This window comes from Topomyia yanbarensis, chromosome 2, assembly GCF_030247195.1.
Source record: "Topomyia yanbarensis strain Yona2022 chromosome 2, ASM3024719v1, whole genome shotgun sequence".
NCBI classification, from domain to species: Eukaryota; Metazoa; Arthropoda; class Insecta; order Diptera; family Culicidae; genus Topomyia; species Topomyia yanbarensis.
The window spans coordinates 206,899,518-206,916,955 of NC_080671.1; the positions used below are offsets into that span (position 1 = coordinate 206,899,518).

General features: G+C 38.0%; 2 protein-coding genes across 10 annotated transcripts in view; one reads left to right on the plus strand and one right to left on the minus strand.

The window, feature by feature from the left end:
* The first annotated feature begins 555 nt into the window (after nucleotides 1-555).
* Nucleotides 556-2,111, plus strand: LOC131682787 (dehydrogenase/reductase SDR family protein 7-like). Of its 2 annotated transcripts, XM_058964530.1 has the most exons (5): nucleotides 556-909; nucleotides 966-1,109; nucleotides 1,277-1,453; nucleotides 1,529-1,742; nucleotides 1,797-2,111. In XM_058964530.1, the coding sequence occupies exons 1-5, from the start codon at nucleotides 745-747 to the stop codon at nucleotides 2,015-2,017; spliced, it is 921 nt and encodes a 306-aa protein (XP_058820513.1). In that variant the 5' UTR covers nucleotides 556-744; the 3' UTR covers nucleotides 2,018-2,111. The 2 variants fall into 2 exon arrangements, with proteins under 2 accessions (XP_058820513.1, XP_058820512.1); XM_058964529.1 differs by having other exon boundaries at nucleotides 559-909; nucleotides 1,277-1,742.
* Nucleotides 2,112-6,045: 3,934 nt separating this feature from the next.
* LOC131682789 (probable 3',5'-cyclic phosphodiesterase pde-5) overlaps nucleotides 6,046-17,438 on the minus strand; it is a 199,387-nt gene continuing 187,994 nt past the window's right edge. For 7 of the 8 annotated variants that reach the window (XM_058964533.1, XM_058964537.1, XM_058964532.1 and 4 more), the window contains one exon: nucleotides 6,046-6,728. In XM_058964533.1, coding sequence (XP_058820516.1) covers nucleotides 6,474-6,728 — 255 coding nt within the window. In that variant the 3' untranslated portion in view covers nucleotides 6,046-6,473. The remainder of the gene's footprint in view (nucleotides 6,729-17,438) is intronic. The other variant, XM_058964539.1, reaches the window with a different exon arrangement.

Sequence of the window (17,438 nt, forward strand, 5' to 3'; positions counted from 1 at the left end):
AATTCGCAGACTTTTAATTTAAGCTGCAGATTTTTTCGATGACGCAGATATTTGCAGATTTTTTAGTTTGGTTGCAGATATTTGCAGATTTTTTAGTTTGGTTGCAGATATTTGCAGATTTTTGAATATAAAGGCTTTTGGTTACACTAGCTTTCCTCACATTTTTTGTTCTTCCCAGACTTTTAAAATTATTATTGCAGACATTTGAAAAAAGTACCTGGCATCTCTGCAACCAGCTCCCTGTCAAGGACGACGTCTCTGTACAGCCAGCATCACTGCCATGAAAATCAAAACATAAATTTTGAATCGAATGTTTAAAAGCTGTAATTAGTTGCTGAATGTTGATGTTCTGAATAAGATGGTATTATATCATCCCACAAGATGCAAAACGTCGTGTGGAATGTTTGAATATCGTGTATAGTACCAAACATAATTCTTTGTTTGGGGCTTTATAGCTATAACGCCCCATATATGTTGGTCGCTGTCAAACTCCATATGATGGTATAGGGTTGCTAGGAGGCTGTTTACAACATTATCTTTGTTGGAATCCTGATGGATATCGGTTGGCTGCCCGATTTCCTTTCAAGCGGGTGTGGGTTATCGTGACATTTGCATAACGAGCGGTTCGGTAGTTGGCGGCTTGTATGCTGGAGTATTGGTTTGCGAGTAGTTGATGATTCCGATGGATTTTATAGATTGTCTGCATTGTGTCAAATTGTTAAATAAGAGCAACTATTATGAGTAATGGATGCTAAAAAGCAAATTGAAGCGTCGGATTGTCGTGTGAATAATAATCTTGTATGGCTGATATGTTCCACTATTTGGTTGCCGTTTACATTGCCTTATTTGATCTTCAAAGCAATCGATATTACCAAAGAATGGCGATATCGAGAATGTCTACCGGGAAAGGTAAGATTGTTGTATATATGATGCAAATTGATGGAATTTTGCTGATTAATTTGCAGGTTGTCGTTATTACTGGCGCTAGCTCAGGCTTGGGGGAGGCACTTGCCCATGTTTTTTTCTTGGCTGGATGCAAAGTTGTTTTATGTGCCAGACGGAAAGAAGAACTAGAACGCGTCCGTAAGGATTTGCTAGAACTTTACGCGGTACGTTGTATGAATCATCTGAAAACATGACCTGATAAGCGACAGTTGATTAAATTTACTAATTTTTAACTAGATTGTATAATCGACTCAGCAAAGTTGCCAGTTATAATTTTGTTTATGTTTGTGGAGTTTTTCTTCAATAGATATATTTTCATTTTTTTTCGTAGACTGTCGTAACTCATTCGCCAGTAGTCATCCCCCTAGATCTTTCGGATATTAATTCTCTTCCGATAAAGGTGAAAGAGATTTTGGATATTCACGGCCATATCGATATAGTGATAAACAATGGTGGGATTAGCGTCCGATCGGATTGCATTACTACTACTCTGGACGTTGACATTAAGGTGATGTTGGTCAACTATTTTGGAACTGTAGCGTTGACGAAAGCCTGTCTTCCTTCAATGATTAAACGCAAGCAGGGAAGAATCGTGTGTATCTCCAGTGTTCAGGGCAAATTCAGCATCCCACATAGGTCAGCTTATGGGGCATCCAAGCACGCGCTACAGGCATTTTGCGACAGTTTACGTGCAGAGATGAACGAACATAACGTGAAAGTGACTTTGGTGTCACCGAGCTACATACGAACTGCTTTGTCTCTCAATGCTCTGACCGGGGCAGGAGATCCATATGGAAGTATAGTTGTCTATTATTTACTTTGAACGCACCATATTTACCATATTCTTTTAGAAATGGACTCCACCACTGCTTCGGGTGCGGAACCTGAAAGAATTGCCAAACGTATATTAAAAGCTATTTTACGTGATGAACAGGATGTAACGATTTCTCAAGCGGCACCAAAAGTAGCGTATTGGATTCGCCATTTATGTCCATCCTTATATTTCTGGATAATGGCCAGACGAGCTAAAAAAATGAGTACATCGATCGAAGAGGATCTAAATTCTTCGTAAAGTAATACACATACCAAAGTTTTTTTGTTGCTGTGATCACTACTCCTAACTAGCAAAATTATGATTTCGGCTAATAAATTATTTAGTAAATTTAGTTGATGGCGAAATTTATAGAATATTGATGACAAAATACGCTTCTTTCCAATTCTTTGTGAATGTGACATATATTCCAGGTTAAATCAGAGTAGAGTTATGTACCTAGTACGTAGAAATCGTGTCTACCGATTTATGCGCATTCCATCGATTGTAGGACGATTAAATCATGAATTGTGATGTACCCTCCCTAAGGTTGGACAGAGAATGAGCAAAAATCGAAAATGAAACAAAAACCCTTTTTTCCACACCATATGTTAGATCTTCATAAAAATGAATCAGCTAATGTAGAATGTTGTTACAGTACTGCTGATTGATTTTTATGAAGATCTAACACTGTTGAAAAAAACTGCTTTTTTCGTTTTCGATTTTTGCCCATTCTATGTTCACCACCTTAATGGGATGAAAATAGGTAAATCTATCTATGTGACTGAAGCTTTAGAAGTTATTGTGATCTTTCCTGTCCTTAGAATCAATACATGTAGAATTTTTCTATACTTGCTAAGTGAAGCAAGAAACTAAGCTGATCTTAAAAAAATCATTTAGCGTATCATAAAAAGCGTCACGCAGGTCTTGAGTACGTCCATATTAAGGTAATATAACATATTTTTATATGCCTTCCTTTTTCTTTTACCATGAATTTTATGCTTCGAGCCTATTCAATCTATTCGTTCATTACATGCAACCCGCAAATAATATAAAGCAGATGAACAAAAGACGGAGACAAAATATACGTGTAGTGATACCTTTTTTTACTCGATTAACGCAAACAATCGATTAATTTCTAAAATAATCGAAAAATCAATAATCGATTACAAGCTTTCGGTATAATCGAGCAAATCGAGTAGCTTCTATCAATTAATCGAGAGCATAATTAATGAAGGGTGTGCGTTGAAAATGAAAGTCGCAGAGCAAGAAATATGACAAAGCTTCTCCAAATTTTTCAAAACGTGTCCAGGACCTTTTTTTGGTCGCCAAACTAAGATCTACTAAGTAATCGATTATTGATTTTAATCGATTATCTTGGTCGATTAATCGAATGAATTAATCAAGCTCTCAAAAATTATTCGATTAATGGATAATCGATTATTTGCAAAAATCAGACATCACTATATACGTGTCTGTAGTCTGATTAACCATTAACCATGGGGAATATATGTGGTTTAGTTCTCTGCTCATTGTACATTTTGCATATAGATGGTGCGCTACTTAGCTACATAGTCAACTAGATCATAGATGGTAATAATATGTAAAAACTGATCGATAGATGGCAATAGTGTGTAAAAACTGATCAATAGATGGCGCAAGATGTCTTAATAAAATGCCAGGACCAAAGAGAATAGGGAAAGAGACGAATAGTGTGAAGCCAAAAATACCTTATTGAGCAGACCAATCGTGCAATGTAAATAAACATTACTCATGCCTGAGTTGGAGAAGATAAGTATTAGGGTGACCATACGTCCTGGTTTCCCAGGACATGTCCTGTTTTTTCACTGACTGTCCTGGCGTCCTGGTAAGCAAAGGAAAACGCTTGATTTGTCCTGGTTTTTATCCTGTAAGCCTAAAATATTTTCCTTTACTGAGTCTTCGCTTTATTTTCTCTTGTTCAGATCGCTGTTATGACCGATCGCAACCATAATTCACCCTCAAGCAAAATACGACAATCAAAATTTTAAATACTGTACCATCCGATGTCTTTTTTAATCTCTCATTTTTCTTCCTTTACGTGGAAAATGAAAAGAAAAAGCATGAGGCGTTCGTACATAACATGTGAATGACCTGTACTATCGTGATAAGCATCACAGTCCCATATGTATAGAAAATCGATAGTTAATGGGCCTCTTACGCGTATCACGGCAATGTGATTCATTTTCAAGGAAATTTGGCAGCCGAACAAATCGAAATGGTTCCAGTTGTGGACCAATCTCTGGCCGATGAAACAATGATAACTAGAGTTTCTTCCCGGCTTAAATTGCCTTTCAATCCAGGATCCAAAAATTTCCTTTTGGCGCCTCTGAGAATACAAATAGAAGACGTTTTGGTGACTTTGCTTTTACTTGGGTTCTTTTTCCAGTGGCATTTTTTCGTCTTACTGGAAATCCGCGAACCCATGAAAAGGGAAATTACGAAACATCAATAACTATAGTGGGATAATTTCATTGAGTGCTTTCTCTAGCTGGTGATTATGGAACCACTTCAGGGTCAATGTTAGCAGTACCTAATCCACGATTGACATGGCATCACTGGACGCTGAACAGCGACTATCCTGTCGAGTCTAGCATCCTACATAACAGGGAGTATGAAGGTCGCGCTCAAACTAATATTATTTACACCAACCAATCCGCTATTTTTCATATAACAATTGATAAACTGGAGGAATTTCTAATCAATGGTAGTTTTTGCAGCTGTTTCGATCATAGTTCTTAAATCGAGAGACAAGACTTTTTGGCTGAGCTATGCCTGTAAGACCCCAGAACTGTTTTACTGCCGAATAGAACGTTTTAGCTGCCGAACACGTGGGGAGAAGGCACAATCGATTAAGAGGTGATGGAGGGTGGTAGTCCCTTTTGGACTGTCTCGGTTTTTCACTCGCTTGATATGGTCACCCTACGAGTGCAGGAATAACAAACCGACGCAGCAGCCATTGTAATGGCTATGAAGGGAATTAGATGCATCGGAATCGTTACAGTTTCGGTTCGGAACGGGTGTACTTCAGATATGTTGTGCGAAACGCTGATCGATGAGCGAGATTTAAACGTTGAAAGTAGAAAGCGGGAATTCTAAACACAAAAACACTGATTAGGAAATGAGTATGCCACACAAACAACAATGTTATTTACCTCGAATTGTCAAAATCTTGCCCAAATTAATGTGAAAGGGTTCGAAATGTGAAAAATTCATGCTGTGAAGAAATGTCATTTTCGAGTTTATGTCACTGTATAAAACATCAATTGACAGTTTTTTTTTGCAAAACCGGTAATTTTGGGGCAGACTCGTGCATGTATTGCCTTAAAAATATATGCATGACGTTAACGTAATTTCACCTCCTCTAGAAGTTCAAAATTGGGTGGTTACCCTAGTATTAATCTTGAGAGAGCAATGCGATGTGATGGGTCGTTCCGATTTCTTTCATAGAGAATTGAACTAAAGTTTGAATATCAAACGATCAGTAGAGTGGCTAACGGTTGTATAGGAAAACTTCAAAATCAAGCGGGCACCGTTTTTTTGAGTTCCTTTTGTGGTTTCAAATACCTGTGAAAAATTTGGTAGCGGTTGGTTGCTTCCCGGGTGCATTGCATTCAAAGTTTGTATGGGATTTTATATGGGGAAATCAATTATTTTGCATTTACGTTAATAAAACTTTTTCACTTAATATGAAAAAATACATTTATAAAATTATAGCTCAAACCTTGGTTAACAACTTTGTCGAAGACGGTAGCTAGCGACGAGTTTTCAAAAACTAGTTATAACGATTTTTAAAACTTATGGTTCAATCTAAATGCAGAAATTTATTACTTATTCCAACATATTTAAAACTTAAATAAATGAGAATATATTCATCGCAGAGACTTGGTACTTGGAACGGAGTACATCTTCAACGCAGGTTTATACCGCTGAATTAAAAATTAATGTTACGTGTTTGAGTGCTACTGTTAATTAAAACTATAATTTTATAAAGCTGGTTTATCATATTGAGAGAAATAGCGATCTTTATTAACGTAAATCCAACTCATTGATTTCCCCATATAAAATCCCCTACAAACTTCGAACGCAATGCGCAAACCCGAAAAGCAACCGACCGCTCAAAAATTTTGCCCATGCATTTGGGACCTCAAAAGGAACTCAAAAAGTGGTGTGCTGAAAAATGTCATATGTCGAGCCACTCCAATGATTAGTCAATCTAACCCGGGTTATGATTTTCATTATCACACTATTATTATTATTTTATTACTATTATCGTAATACTATTACTACATTTTTCTCTACAATTAACCTAACAAATAACAAACAGCGGTAATACTTTTAAAGATCTGCATATTATGGAGGCGGAATTCAAGTAACATTGATGTCCTTTCAGTTGGAGTTCACCCAGTAAGTCCAACCGGAAAATGAGCCGACACAGATTCTCATTGGATTCGGTTGTGTCACGGTAGTCAGATACAACCAAGATCCAGCCAAAACTCCGGCTGGACTTAACTGGGTAGGCAGCTTGCAGTCGATTCACTGTATCATTTTCATATTACGAGTTCGACTGATGATGCTATTTTGGATTCATCCTTGCTGACAAAATACGTCTTTTTTGATTTGACTACTTCATAGCATTGATATTAGATCAGTTTCGAATCTCGTGTTCTGTTGGCTTTCATTGATCAAACTTTCGAATGCCTTTAGCAATATCTTGCCATTTAGTCAAGTTCTCATTGCACATGTCTAGCATTGGTTTTGTTTCCGGAATCAACCTATGAAGTAATGTATAGCATGGTATACATATCCCCGTTAGGAAACCGAGCTGTGAAGCGGCCTGTTCTTCAGGCTGGTCGCGATCCATCATCGGAATTGGTTTTCGTCCCGATTTTTTCTCCTCATCACCTTGATCGTAGAATTCAGCGAATATTACCTAAAAAATCGATTCATGTTAGATCATACGTAACTCTGTTGTTTACTATGCTGATTGAAATTCCTAGTGATGAAAATGCATAAGTAGCAATTATCGAAACAATGTTAACAATTTATGGTTGCTCCATTATGCTGGTGCTTGGTGCTTAAGTATGTAGCTAAAATTACAGTTAACTGTTGAAATGTAAAAAAAGAATTCTTAATTATTCTGCCCATCTAAAGAACCTCACGGTGATGATTCTTTATAATTTTGCGCTTATCAGACCGTCGGCCCCTGAACAATTTTCATGTGTTGAATAGGAAAATTATAAATTCTTTTGAAATCCAAGTTTTTTAACATTGTTTTGAAATAAACAAAAGGATCATTAACAAATTACGTAACGCAACAATTGCGCAAAATCAAGTACCCGCTTCCTTTCCTTCCCGTTAAATGTTGTCAGATATTCCTCTATACTCAAGAGTAAAAGAAAATACTGATCCATGTGTTGAAGGGCCGATATCTAGGGTCCAGATGGTGTAGTCACCTCTCTGGCGTTGGTGATTGACACAGTGCAGGCAGAGGCAGACGGAAAATAAATGAGATTATATGATGAAAATATTGATTTGAGGGGTGTATAAAAGTTCCATTCAGGCTAAAGATAATACATTTCTAAAATTGTCTTTGCACCATATGTTGAAAAATTTGTACTTGTTTATTGGGGGTAAATTTTATAAAGAATTCCTTATGAACTATGTTGTAGATAGGCTTCCTATTAATTTCAATTTTTATTATACTGCCCATAAAAGCATAAGGGTCCCATGTGGATGGATTTTTGTCGAAAATGAGCTATCAAATGATATTGCTGGCTGCGAGTCCTTTACGAAGGAGTACAGGGTGTATATTCCAGCTAGCAGGGTTGAAGTCAGTGGGGTCGTTTCCGATTCGAGTCTGAATTGCGAGGACCTGCTAAAATATGGGACTGGCTGTTTCAAAAACCCCATGCTTAAGCCAGTGAAGATACTGGAATGCAAACGTTTGCATTCAGCATCAGTCGCAGCTGACGGCAAGATATACGTCAACTCAGACTCTTATCGGGTGACCTTCGCCGGCTCTGCTCTACCCAACTACCTCCTCTTTGACAAGGTTCGTCTACCTGTTCGCCTCTTTGTGCCGCGGGTCATGAACTGTAGGGGAGAGTGGGTACGCTTGATCCCACTTTTGTTTTGTTCTCATAACTTTTCAATGAAATAAAGATTTCAATTGCAAAAATCGCCATCTTGTAGTCAATTCGAATTGTAAGAGCTATGAATAATGTGTAAATCCGAATACTATGTCATATCAGTAATAAAAACAATTTTGAAAATCATGCCAAAACAAGGTTTTTGTAAAAACGTGTGGTAATTTGATCCCCCGCCTACTACACGCAGAAGAATCAGGCCTTTTTGAATCAACAAAAAGTTTTGTTGAATCTAAAACGTGGCGAATGACTGTTTCAAACAGAAATGGGCGTTTTTCAGAAGCATGTATTTGGTTTACTTCAACAAATAATTCTGTTTACATTTTAAATAGAAACATTGTTCAATCAAAATAAAATTTGTTAGATCTAACTGATCCCTTTGTTAAAAACCAACAGAATCTTTGTTTAATTTCAACTAAATTTGAGTTGTTCTTTTCTTTGGTTGATACAAAAGATTTGTTTTTGTTCCTTCAAACTTGTTTGTTCGGTTAAACTTAACGTGATTTTGTTGTTTCAAACGAAATGTTTGTTGAAACTACTGAAAAGCCAACAAATGAATTAGTCGGTAATTTCAACCAACAGTATTGATTGAATCAAACCTGAATCTTGTTTGTCACTATATCAATCGGGAAAATTGTTATTTAAAACCAAAATTTGTTTATTTTTACTATTTTTTTCTGCATTTTAGATCAATTAATAGTGCCAGGTACATCATGAAAATGATGTTTTTCTATTTCAATAAATTTCCAAAGTGTTTGAGAGAACTTATGATAGGGATCAAGAATACCCAGTGTTACAGGGATCAAAGATACCTGTCGTATGAGGTGAACAAAATTATTTTTTTTGCATGTGTAGTGAAACTTTTTATTCGAAAAACGTGTTTTTCTAGGCAAAAGCCCTTAGAAAGTAATCGTACTTGAAAATATTCATAAATAATTAATTCGACGATCTCACACAACCATTCAAAAAATTTGTGAAAAGATCTTCGAGATGGATTTGAACACATATTTTCTAAAATATTATACAACTTTTTCAAACCAAACATAATACAACAGATTTGTTTTTTAAACATCATGAACGACCAAATGCTTTATTTTCTTTTTATATTGTGATAACTTTATGCGTACAGATTTCAAGATATGGCCAGGGAATCAATTATCCCCAAGCATCAAGTGCCCTCACTCTCCCCTACTAATTGCAAACAATTGGGACACACAGCCTCCCATTGTAGCAATGAAACCCATTGTAAGAAATGCGGTGGGAATCATGCGTATGATTCCTGTGGAAGAGTTGTCGAAAAGTGTCTCTACTGTGAGGGAAACCCACACGATCTCCCTTCATGTCCCGCGTACAAACAGCGCGAGGAGAATCTTAAGCGTTCCCTTCAGGGACGCTCTAAGTGATCTTTTGCAGAAATGCTTAAGATAGCTACGCCACCTGTCTCTACGAACATCTATACCAGCTTGTCTACTGACGAAGGCGACTGTGATGAACCCTAGGAGGGAACATCTTCTGCTATAGAAGCAATAGAAAAAGGAGGAACATTTCCCCTCCCAAGCTTCGTCGTAAAGGCCAGAAGGTGTCTCTTCATGGCCCCCCTAAAATCACTACCCAAGGAAGTATTGGTGCTAAACCGAAGCAAGTCGCTCCCGGTCTCAGTAACCTGAGCTCAGAAAAGGAGTTCCCAGAACTTCCAGGAACATCAAACACCCCAAGTGTTCCCACAGCGGTGGCTTAATAATTTTCTCTGACATTGTGGATCGTATTCTTACAGCTTTAAATATTTCTGACCCCCTTAAAAGAATCTTGATAAGCTTTCTCCCCGCAGTAAAACATTCTTGATGCAGTTCACTGCGAAATGGCCCCTTCTTTCAGCGATTGTATCCTTCGATGGCTAACTCATCGAACGAGGTCACGAATTTAATCACTATTCTACAGTGGAATTGCAGAAGCATTATCCGGAAAATCGATTCGTTTAAAATCTTACTAAATAATTTGAAATGCGATGCATTTGCCCTGTGCGAGACATGGCTCACTTCAGAAACAACCCTACACTTCCACGATTTTAAAATTATTCGCTTGGATCGAGAAGACTCTTACGGAGGAGTACTTTTTGGGATCAAAAAGTGCTATTCTTTCAATCGAATCGACCTCCCCTCGACACCAGGCATTGAAGTTGTCGCTTGCCAAGAATTAAAGGCAAAGACCTTTGCATTGCTTCCACCTACATCTGCCCTAGAGCCTCAATTAGCCACCGACGGCTTTACGATATTGCGGAACTCCTCCCCGCACCGAGGCTAGTTTTAGGTGACTTCAACTCCCACGGTACGGCATGGGGTTGTCTTCATGACGATAATCAATCTAACCTACTCCATGAGCTTTGCGACAAATTCAATATGACCATTTTGAATACGGGGGAAATGACACGGATTCCGGCCCCTCCAGCGCATCCGAGCGCCTTAGACCTGTCCCTCCGCTCGACATCGCTGCGGTTAGATTGCATGTGGAAGGTAGTCTCTGATCCCCACGGCAGCGACCATCTGCCAATCGTAATTAATATTGCTAACGGTTCAGGGCCACCGAATACAATCAAAGTTTCGTATGACCTCACACGAAATATTGGTTGGAAGAGCTACGCGTCCGCGATATCCGACAAAATCGAGTGCACTCAAGAGCTTCCTCCGGAGGAAGAGTACGGGTTCCTGGCTGGCTTGATTCTCGATACCGCGATTCAAGCTCAGACTAAACGCGTACCAGACGCGAACTCACGCGGGCGTCCTCCCAATCCATGGTGGGACAAAGACGTGCACGCGGAGAAGGCCGCTGCGTATAAGACCTTCCGGGACGACGGGCTGCCAGCTAGCTACCGACAGTACGTGATGGCGGAAACACGCATGAAGAGTTTGATGAAAGCCAAAAAAACGTAGCTACTGGCGCCAGTTCGTAGACTGACTATCGAGAGAAACATCGATGAGCACTCTTTGGAGTACGGCCTGGCGTTTACGAAACCGAAACAATACTAACGAGAACGTGGAATATTCAAACCGTTGGGTATTCGATATTGCCAAGAAGGTTTATTCGGATTCTGCCTCGGCACAGAAGATCTACGGCGCCGCGTCCCCTCACGATAACGCGAACGAAACACCGTTTTCGATGGTGGAGTTCTCACTTGCTCTCTTGTCATGTAACAATAAGTCCCCAGGGCCAGACAGACTCAAATTTAACTTGTTAAAGAATCTGCCAGACTCTGCCAAGAAGCGCTTGTTGAATTTATTTAATAAGATTCTTGAGGGTAATATTATCCCTCATGACTGGAGGCAAGTGAAGGTCATCGCCATTCAAAAACGAGGAAAACCAGCCTCCGACCACAATTCGTATCGACCGATTGCGATGCTGTCCTGCATCCGAAAGTTGTTCGAGAAAATGATTTTGTTTCGCATCGATAATTGGGTTGAAGCAAATGACACAATTTGGTTTCCGCAAAGGCAAAGGCACGGCCGACTGTCTTGCGTTGCTCTCAACAGAAATTCAAATGGCTTATGGTAGCAAAGAGCAGATGGCATCAGATATAAAGGGGACTTTTGATTCAGTTTCTATTAAAATTCTTTCTGAGAAGCTGCACCAGCATGGTCTTTCACCGACTCTAAACAACTTTTTGCTGAACTTGTTGTCTGAAAAACATATGCATTTTTCGCATGGTGATTTATCGACATCAAGAATTAGCTACATGGGTCTTCCCCAGGGCTCATGTCTAAGCCCCCTTCTCTATAACTTTTACGTAAATGACATTGACGAATGTCTTGTCAATTCCTGCACGCTAAGACAGCTTGCAGATGACTTGCAAAGTCACTTGCAGATGGTCTGTATTACAGGACCCAAAGCCGTTGATCTGCAAGGACCATTGCAAGATATCTTGGACAATTTGTCTGCTTGGGTATCGAGTTCTCCACGGAGAAAACTGAGCTAGTCGTATTTTCAAGGAAGCGTGAACCAGCGCAACTACAGCTTCAATTAATGGGTCAAACTATTGCTCAGGTTTCGTCTTTCAAATATCTCGGGGTCTGGTTCGACTCTAATGGAACCTGGGGATGTCACATTAGGTATCTGAAACAGAAGTGCCAACAAAGGATCAACTTTCTCCGTACAATAACTGGAACATGGTGGGGTACCCACCCAGGAGACCTGATCAGGCTGTACCAAACAACGATATTGTCGGTGATGGAGTACGGGAGTTTCTGTTTCTCACTCCGCTGCAAACATACATTTCACCAAGCTAGAGCGAATCCAATATTGTTGTTTGCGTATTGCTTTGGGTTGCATGCACTTGACACATACGATGAGTCTAGAAGTGCTGGCGGGCGTCCTTCCACTGAAAAATCGATTTTGGGAACTCTCATATCGATTGCTCATCCGATGCGATATCTTGAACCCGTTAGTAATTGCAAATTTCGAAAGGCTTGTCGAGCTCAATTCTCAAACCCGTTTTATGTCCTTGTACTTCGATTACATGGCACAAAATATAAATCCTTCTTCATATTATCCCAACCGTGTCAATCTCTTTCATGCTTCTGATTCAACTGTATTCTTCAACACATCCATGAAAGACGAGATTTGTGGAATCCCGGATCACATACGTCCGCAAGTGATCCCAAACATCTTTCATAGTAAATTTCGAGAAGTCGACTGCAAAAAGATGTTTTACACCGACGGGTCAAGCCTCGACGGCTCCACTGGCTTCGGTATATTCAATCAAAACCTCACCGCCTCATTCAAACTCAATGATCCTGCTTCAGTTTACGTCGCAGAACTTGCTGCTATTCAGTATACCCTTGGGATCATTGATACTTTGCCCACCGATCATTATTTTATTGTTTCGGATAGCCTCAGCTCAATAGAGGCTCTCTGTTCAATGAAACCTAGAAAGCACATTCCATATTTTCTGGGGAAAATCTGGGAGCACCTGCGTGCTTTGTCTGTAAGATCGTACAAGATTACCTTGGTTTGGGCTCCCTCGTATTGCTTCATTCCAGGAAATGAAGAAGCGGACTCTTTGGCTAAGGCCGGCGCATTACAAGGTGACATATATGAAAGACCAATTAGCTTCAGCGAATTTTTCAGTATTAGTCATCACAGAACCCTCGAAAGTTGGCAAACTTCATGGAGCAATGGTGAACTGGGAAGGTGGCTACATTCGATAATCCCTAAGGTATCGACGAAACCTTGGTTCTCCCTTCTAAAAATCATAAAGTGCATTGCTATACAAAGAACACACAAAATGACCCTCTAATCTTACGAATATTATATTATCCCCTCTTGTAGATGTTTTAGTTAGCTGTAAAATTCCTTTGGTTTCATTATCTAAAAACAAAATTATATTAAATGTGTAACCTCCTAATTTTAAGCAATTCAAAATGTAAAACAAAGAAAAAATGGCACCTTTAAGCTAACGCAAACGTGCCTTATCAAATAAACGAATTGAATAAAAAAAATATGAACAATGGATAGATTCTTCCTAAAGGAAACATCTGGTTTAAAATAAATTTGTGCATGAATGACATAATATCTAGCTTCGCTTTCTTACCAGCAAACCAAAGTTTCTGTACTTGCTTTCCGACATATCACTCGGGACTAGCCGTTTGTTTAGGCGTTCACATAAAACGTACGACTTGTTGAATAAGTGTCTCCATTGGTAACTGTCTTGCTACGAGAATGCGTAGAAAACAAGCTGCCGAAACCTATTTCTATTCAATGCATCTAAAATCAGAGTTGTTTGATTTACTTTTGTGAACAATATACATTCATAACTTGAATTCAACTGATGTCAAGTCAAATTACATAACACGCATTGAGCAGCACTATTATCACAGACTAACAGACATAACACTTAAAAACAAAGCTTCGCCCGCTTTAACTGTCATTTTAAATATATTTGTAGTTGGGACTGTGGCCACATTTGAAATTATGGCGCCACTGACATATGAACAAGTATATGGGGGATAGACCACTAGTGAAAAATTGCTCCCAAACCTGAGGGGTAACCCACCAGTAAATGAGTGTTTGGGACCGTGAGTAAAAGATGGAGCTAGTGTTCTGGGAAAATGGTCGGATCGATGTTTTTTGAGGGAATTCCCGCATAGTGTTATGTCTGTTAGTCTGTGCTATTATTCTGAGTTCGCTAGTCAATTTTGACAAATCGACCAATCATGACTTGTACAAGACGCAAAGCTGATGTGTTTTATATGTGCTGGGCTGAGATACAATTCTATATTTCGAGCACTATTTTGTACATATTTGGAACAACTGGATTGTTCTTTTTAAACTTCATACTAGGATCGACGCTCTCTTATCTCATTTGTAGCAGGTTGGCAGAAATGAAAGAATATTCACATATGCACTTTCCAAATAATAGATGTGTTAAATAAACTGTGCTGCCTACTTATATACACAATCGATCTGTAAAACTCAAACTACTCGGTACTAAACATGATCAACATTATTTCAAAGTTGTGAGCATCGTGCTCCTGATTTCTTCTCAGAGCACCTTGGTTCATCCTAGTAACTTTAGCCGGAATTCTGGCTGACGCTAGTTAGTATCCGGCTTCAGTTGCACAACCGAAACAAAAATTCATTGCAAAGAATCGAAAATTTTTGGGTGAAAATGGAACCGTTAAAGTACACGAGAATGTAAATACAAACAATTTAAAAAAAAAGTTTTTGGAAATCGAATGATTAGTTTTTGAGATATTATTTCCACCGTAACGATACTTTTCAAAAAACTTCATTCCGAGATAATTGCGTTTAAAGTTTTGTGTTAACGTCATTCGCGGAAGAACCTGCGTGCTGCAAACGGCTGTAATTCAAAATCTAGTGCTCCGATATGGATGAAATTTCGCACAGGTGTTTTCATAAGTATGTACTCCCAGAATATTCATTAAAAAAATTTCGATTTTTTAGTACCAACTATGTATATAACTCCTTAAATTCTCTGTTACTTATGCTTATCATCCGAACATTTCAAAATTTGATGCAAATTTTTTGTAACTAGTATATTCGCTCTAATAATGTCATTCCGTTCAGTAGAGCGAAAGTTATTGACTTTCAAAGACTTATATGGCTCCTTCGATCAACATATTAATAATTTGAATCGGGATCTCTACATTTTGAAAGATAAGTGCAAAAATATTCATAGAAACTGGATAAGGGAACTGTGGGTAAGACGGACATGTTAAGGATATTTTCTAATATAACATAGTAAAAGCATGTTTTTGTCAACATGTTCCATATGTTGGTTTTGGAGTGTCCAGTGAGATTATGTTACAAAATTCAACATGTATCCTTTTGAGGGGGGGGGGGGGGGGGGTGGTAAGGGTTTCAGCAAGAAAAAAAATCACTTTTTTGCGATTTTTTTAGAACTTTGGGTGAAGCGAATTGATCAAAACTTTTGTGTATTATAATTAGTGATGTCTGATTTTTGCAGATAATCGATTATCCGTTAATCGAATAATTTTTGAGAGCTTGATTAATTCATTCGATTAATCGACCAAGATAATCGATTAAAATCAATAATCGATTACTTAGTAAATCCTAGTTTGTCAACCAAAAAAAGGTCGCTCGACACATTTTGAAAAATTTGGAGAAGTCTGGTCATATTTTTTTGCTCAGCGACTTTCTTTTTCAATGCCACCCTTCATTAATTATGCTCTCGATTAATTGATAGCAGCTACTCGATTTGCTCGATTATACCGAAAGCTTGTAATCCATTGTTGATTTTTCGATTATTTTAGAAATTAATCGATTATTTGCGTTAATCAAGTAAAAAAAGACATCACTAATTATAATGTATTATTTCAAAGACAGGAGCAAAATATCAACAAACGACTCGGCGACGAAGATTTTTGTAGAAAATCTCTGGAACAAACACGATTTGCGATGTTCACTGCCATTTAAAAACTACTTAACCGATTTCTTTCAAATTTTGCATACACATTCTACGTGAAAAATATCTAACCCCTACGTGGAGTTTTTGAGATAATTTTTCGATTAAGGGGGTTTTTACTCATAAAATGGCGGAATTTTTGTTGAAAAATAACAATTTTTGTTTCAAGCGAGTAAAAAAACACCTTAATTAAAAAAATCTCACAAAAACTCAACGTAAGGGTCAGGTATTTTTTTACATAGAATGTGCAAGCAAAATTTGAATGAAATCCATCTAGTAGTTTTTGAATGGCTGCTAACACCGCAAATCCTGTTCTTCCGGAGACGTTCTACAAAAAGCTTCATCACCGAGCCGCTTGTCGATATCTTTGCACGAAAAAATTACAGAACGTTATTGAAATAATGCATTATAACACAAAAGTCAATTCGCTTCACCCAAAGTTCTAAAAAAATCGCAGAAAAGTGATTTTTTTCTTGCTGAAACCCTTACCCCCCTTAAAAGAAATAGAAAATTAATAAATATCTGCACTTTTTCCAGACTGGGTAATTAAAAGAATTTCATTTCAAGGGGATTTGGAAAATCAAACATAGAATAGTATAAGGTATTAATAAAATCATTCTACACTACCACAAATGACTGCTTGTCAACCCAACTAACGAGTCGTGTTCGTTAATTGGGTCAAGCGCGATTTTTTAAAAACTCAATCGGCCCACCCCTGAGTCGATTCCTAGTCCCACCAGGAGTACTTACATCAAATTTGAAGCAATTCGTACAAGACTAGCTACCGGACCAACGTATCTGAAGTTTGTATGGGGTTTTTCGACAACTTCCCGAGCAGAAGAAAATAACTGCGTAATACTAAATTTAGGTATCAATACCAACGACTGTTTACCACAGTATGGTATTAATGAGCTCTACATAAGAGGTAAAATACCAAAAAAAATAACACAGACATGTTCTACAAATAACTATTTGATAACGAAACGAATTATTATAATACCTGAATAATAATAAAACATTTTTCAACCTTCCAGTAACAAAATTCACTCTATAGAGGTATTCAATAAGGTATTGATTTGGTATTTGTAAAAATCACTAGAATACATAAATAATATTAAAATAAACTATTATACCTCATTGAGGTATTAAGCAGGTATTGAAAAATGTTTCTTCGATACCTGCTTAATACCTCAATGAGGTATAATAATCAATTAATACCAAGTTTTGGTATGAATACCACAAAATAGTATGCTTGGGTTATTGTCCAGTTATTTTCTCCTGGTCGGGTTACATGGAGAAAATGCACTAGCTCGCATTTTCGCACTGTATGCATCGTAACATCACTGTAGAAAGATAATTTAATTGTCTACAACTTCGCTGAAGACTACTAATCAATCCGACTTTGTTAAAAAAAGCTAGTAAACTTGTGACGAAGTGATGTCTGAGTCAGTTTTGTATGGGGCCTAGCAGTGCATGGTTAGTACTCGATTCCCTCGAAATATAGATTTTTGTGAAATAATGGTCAGATGTAGCTAAACAGTACGTTTAGAAGAATAGA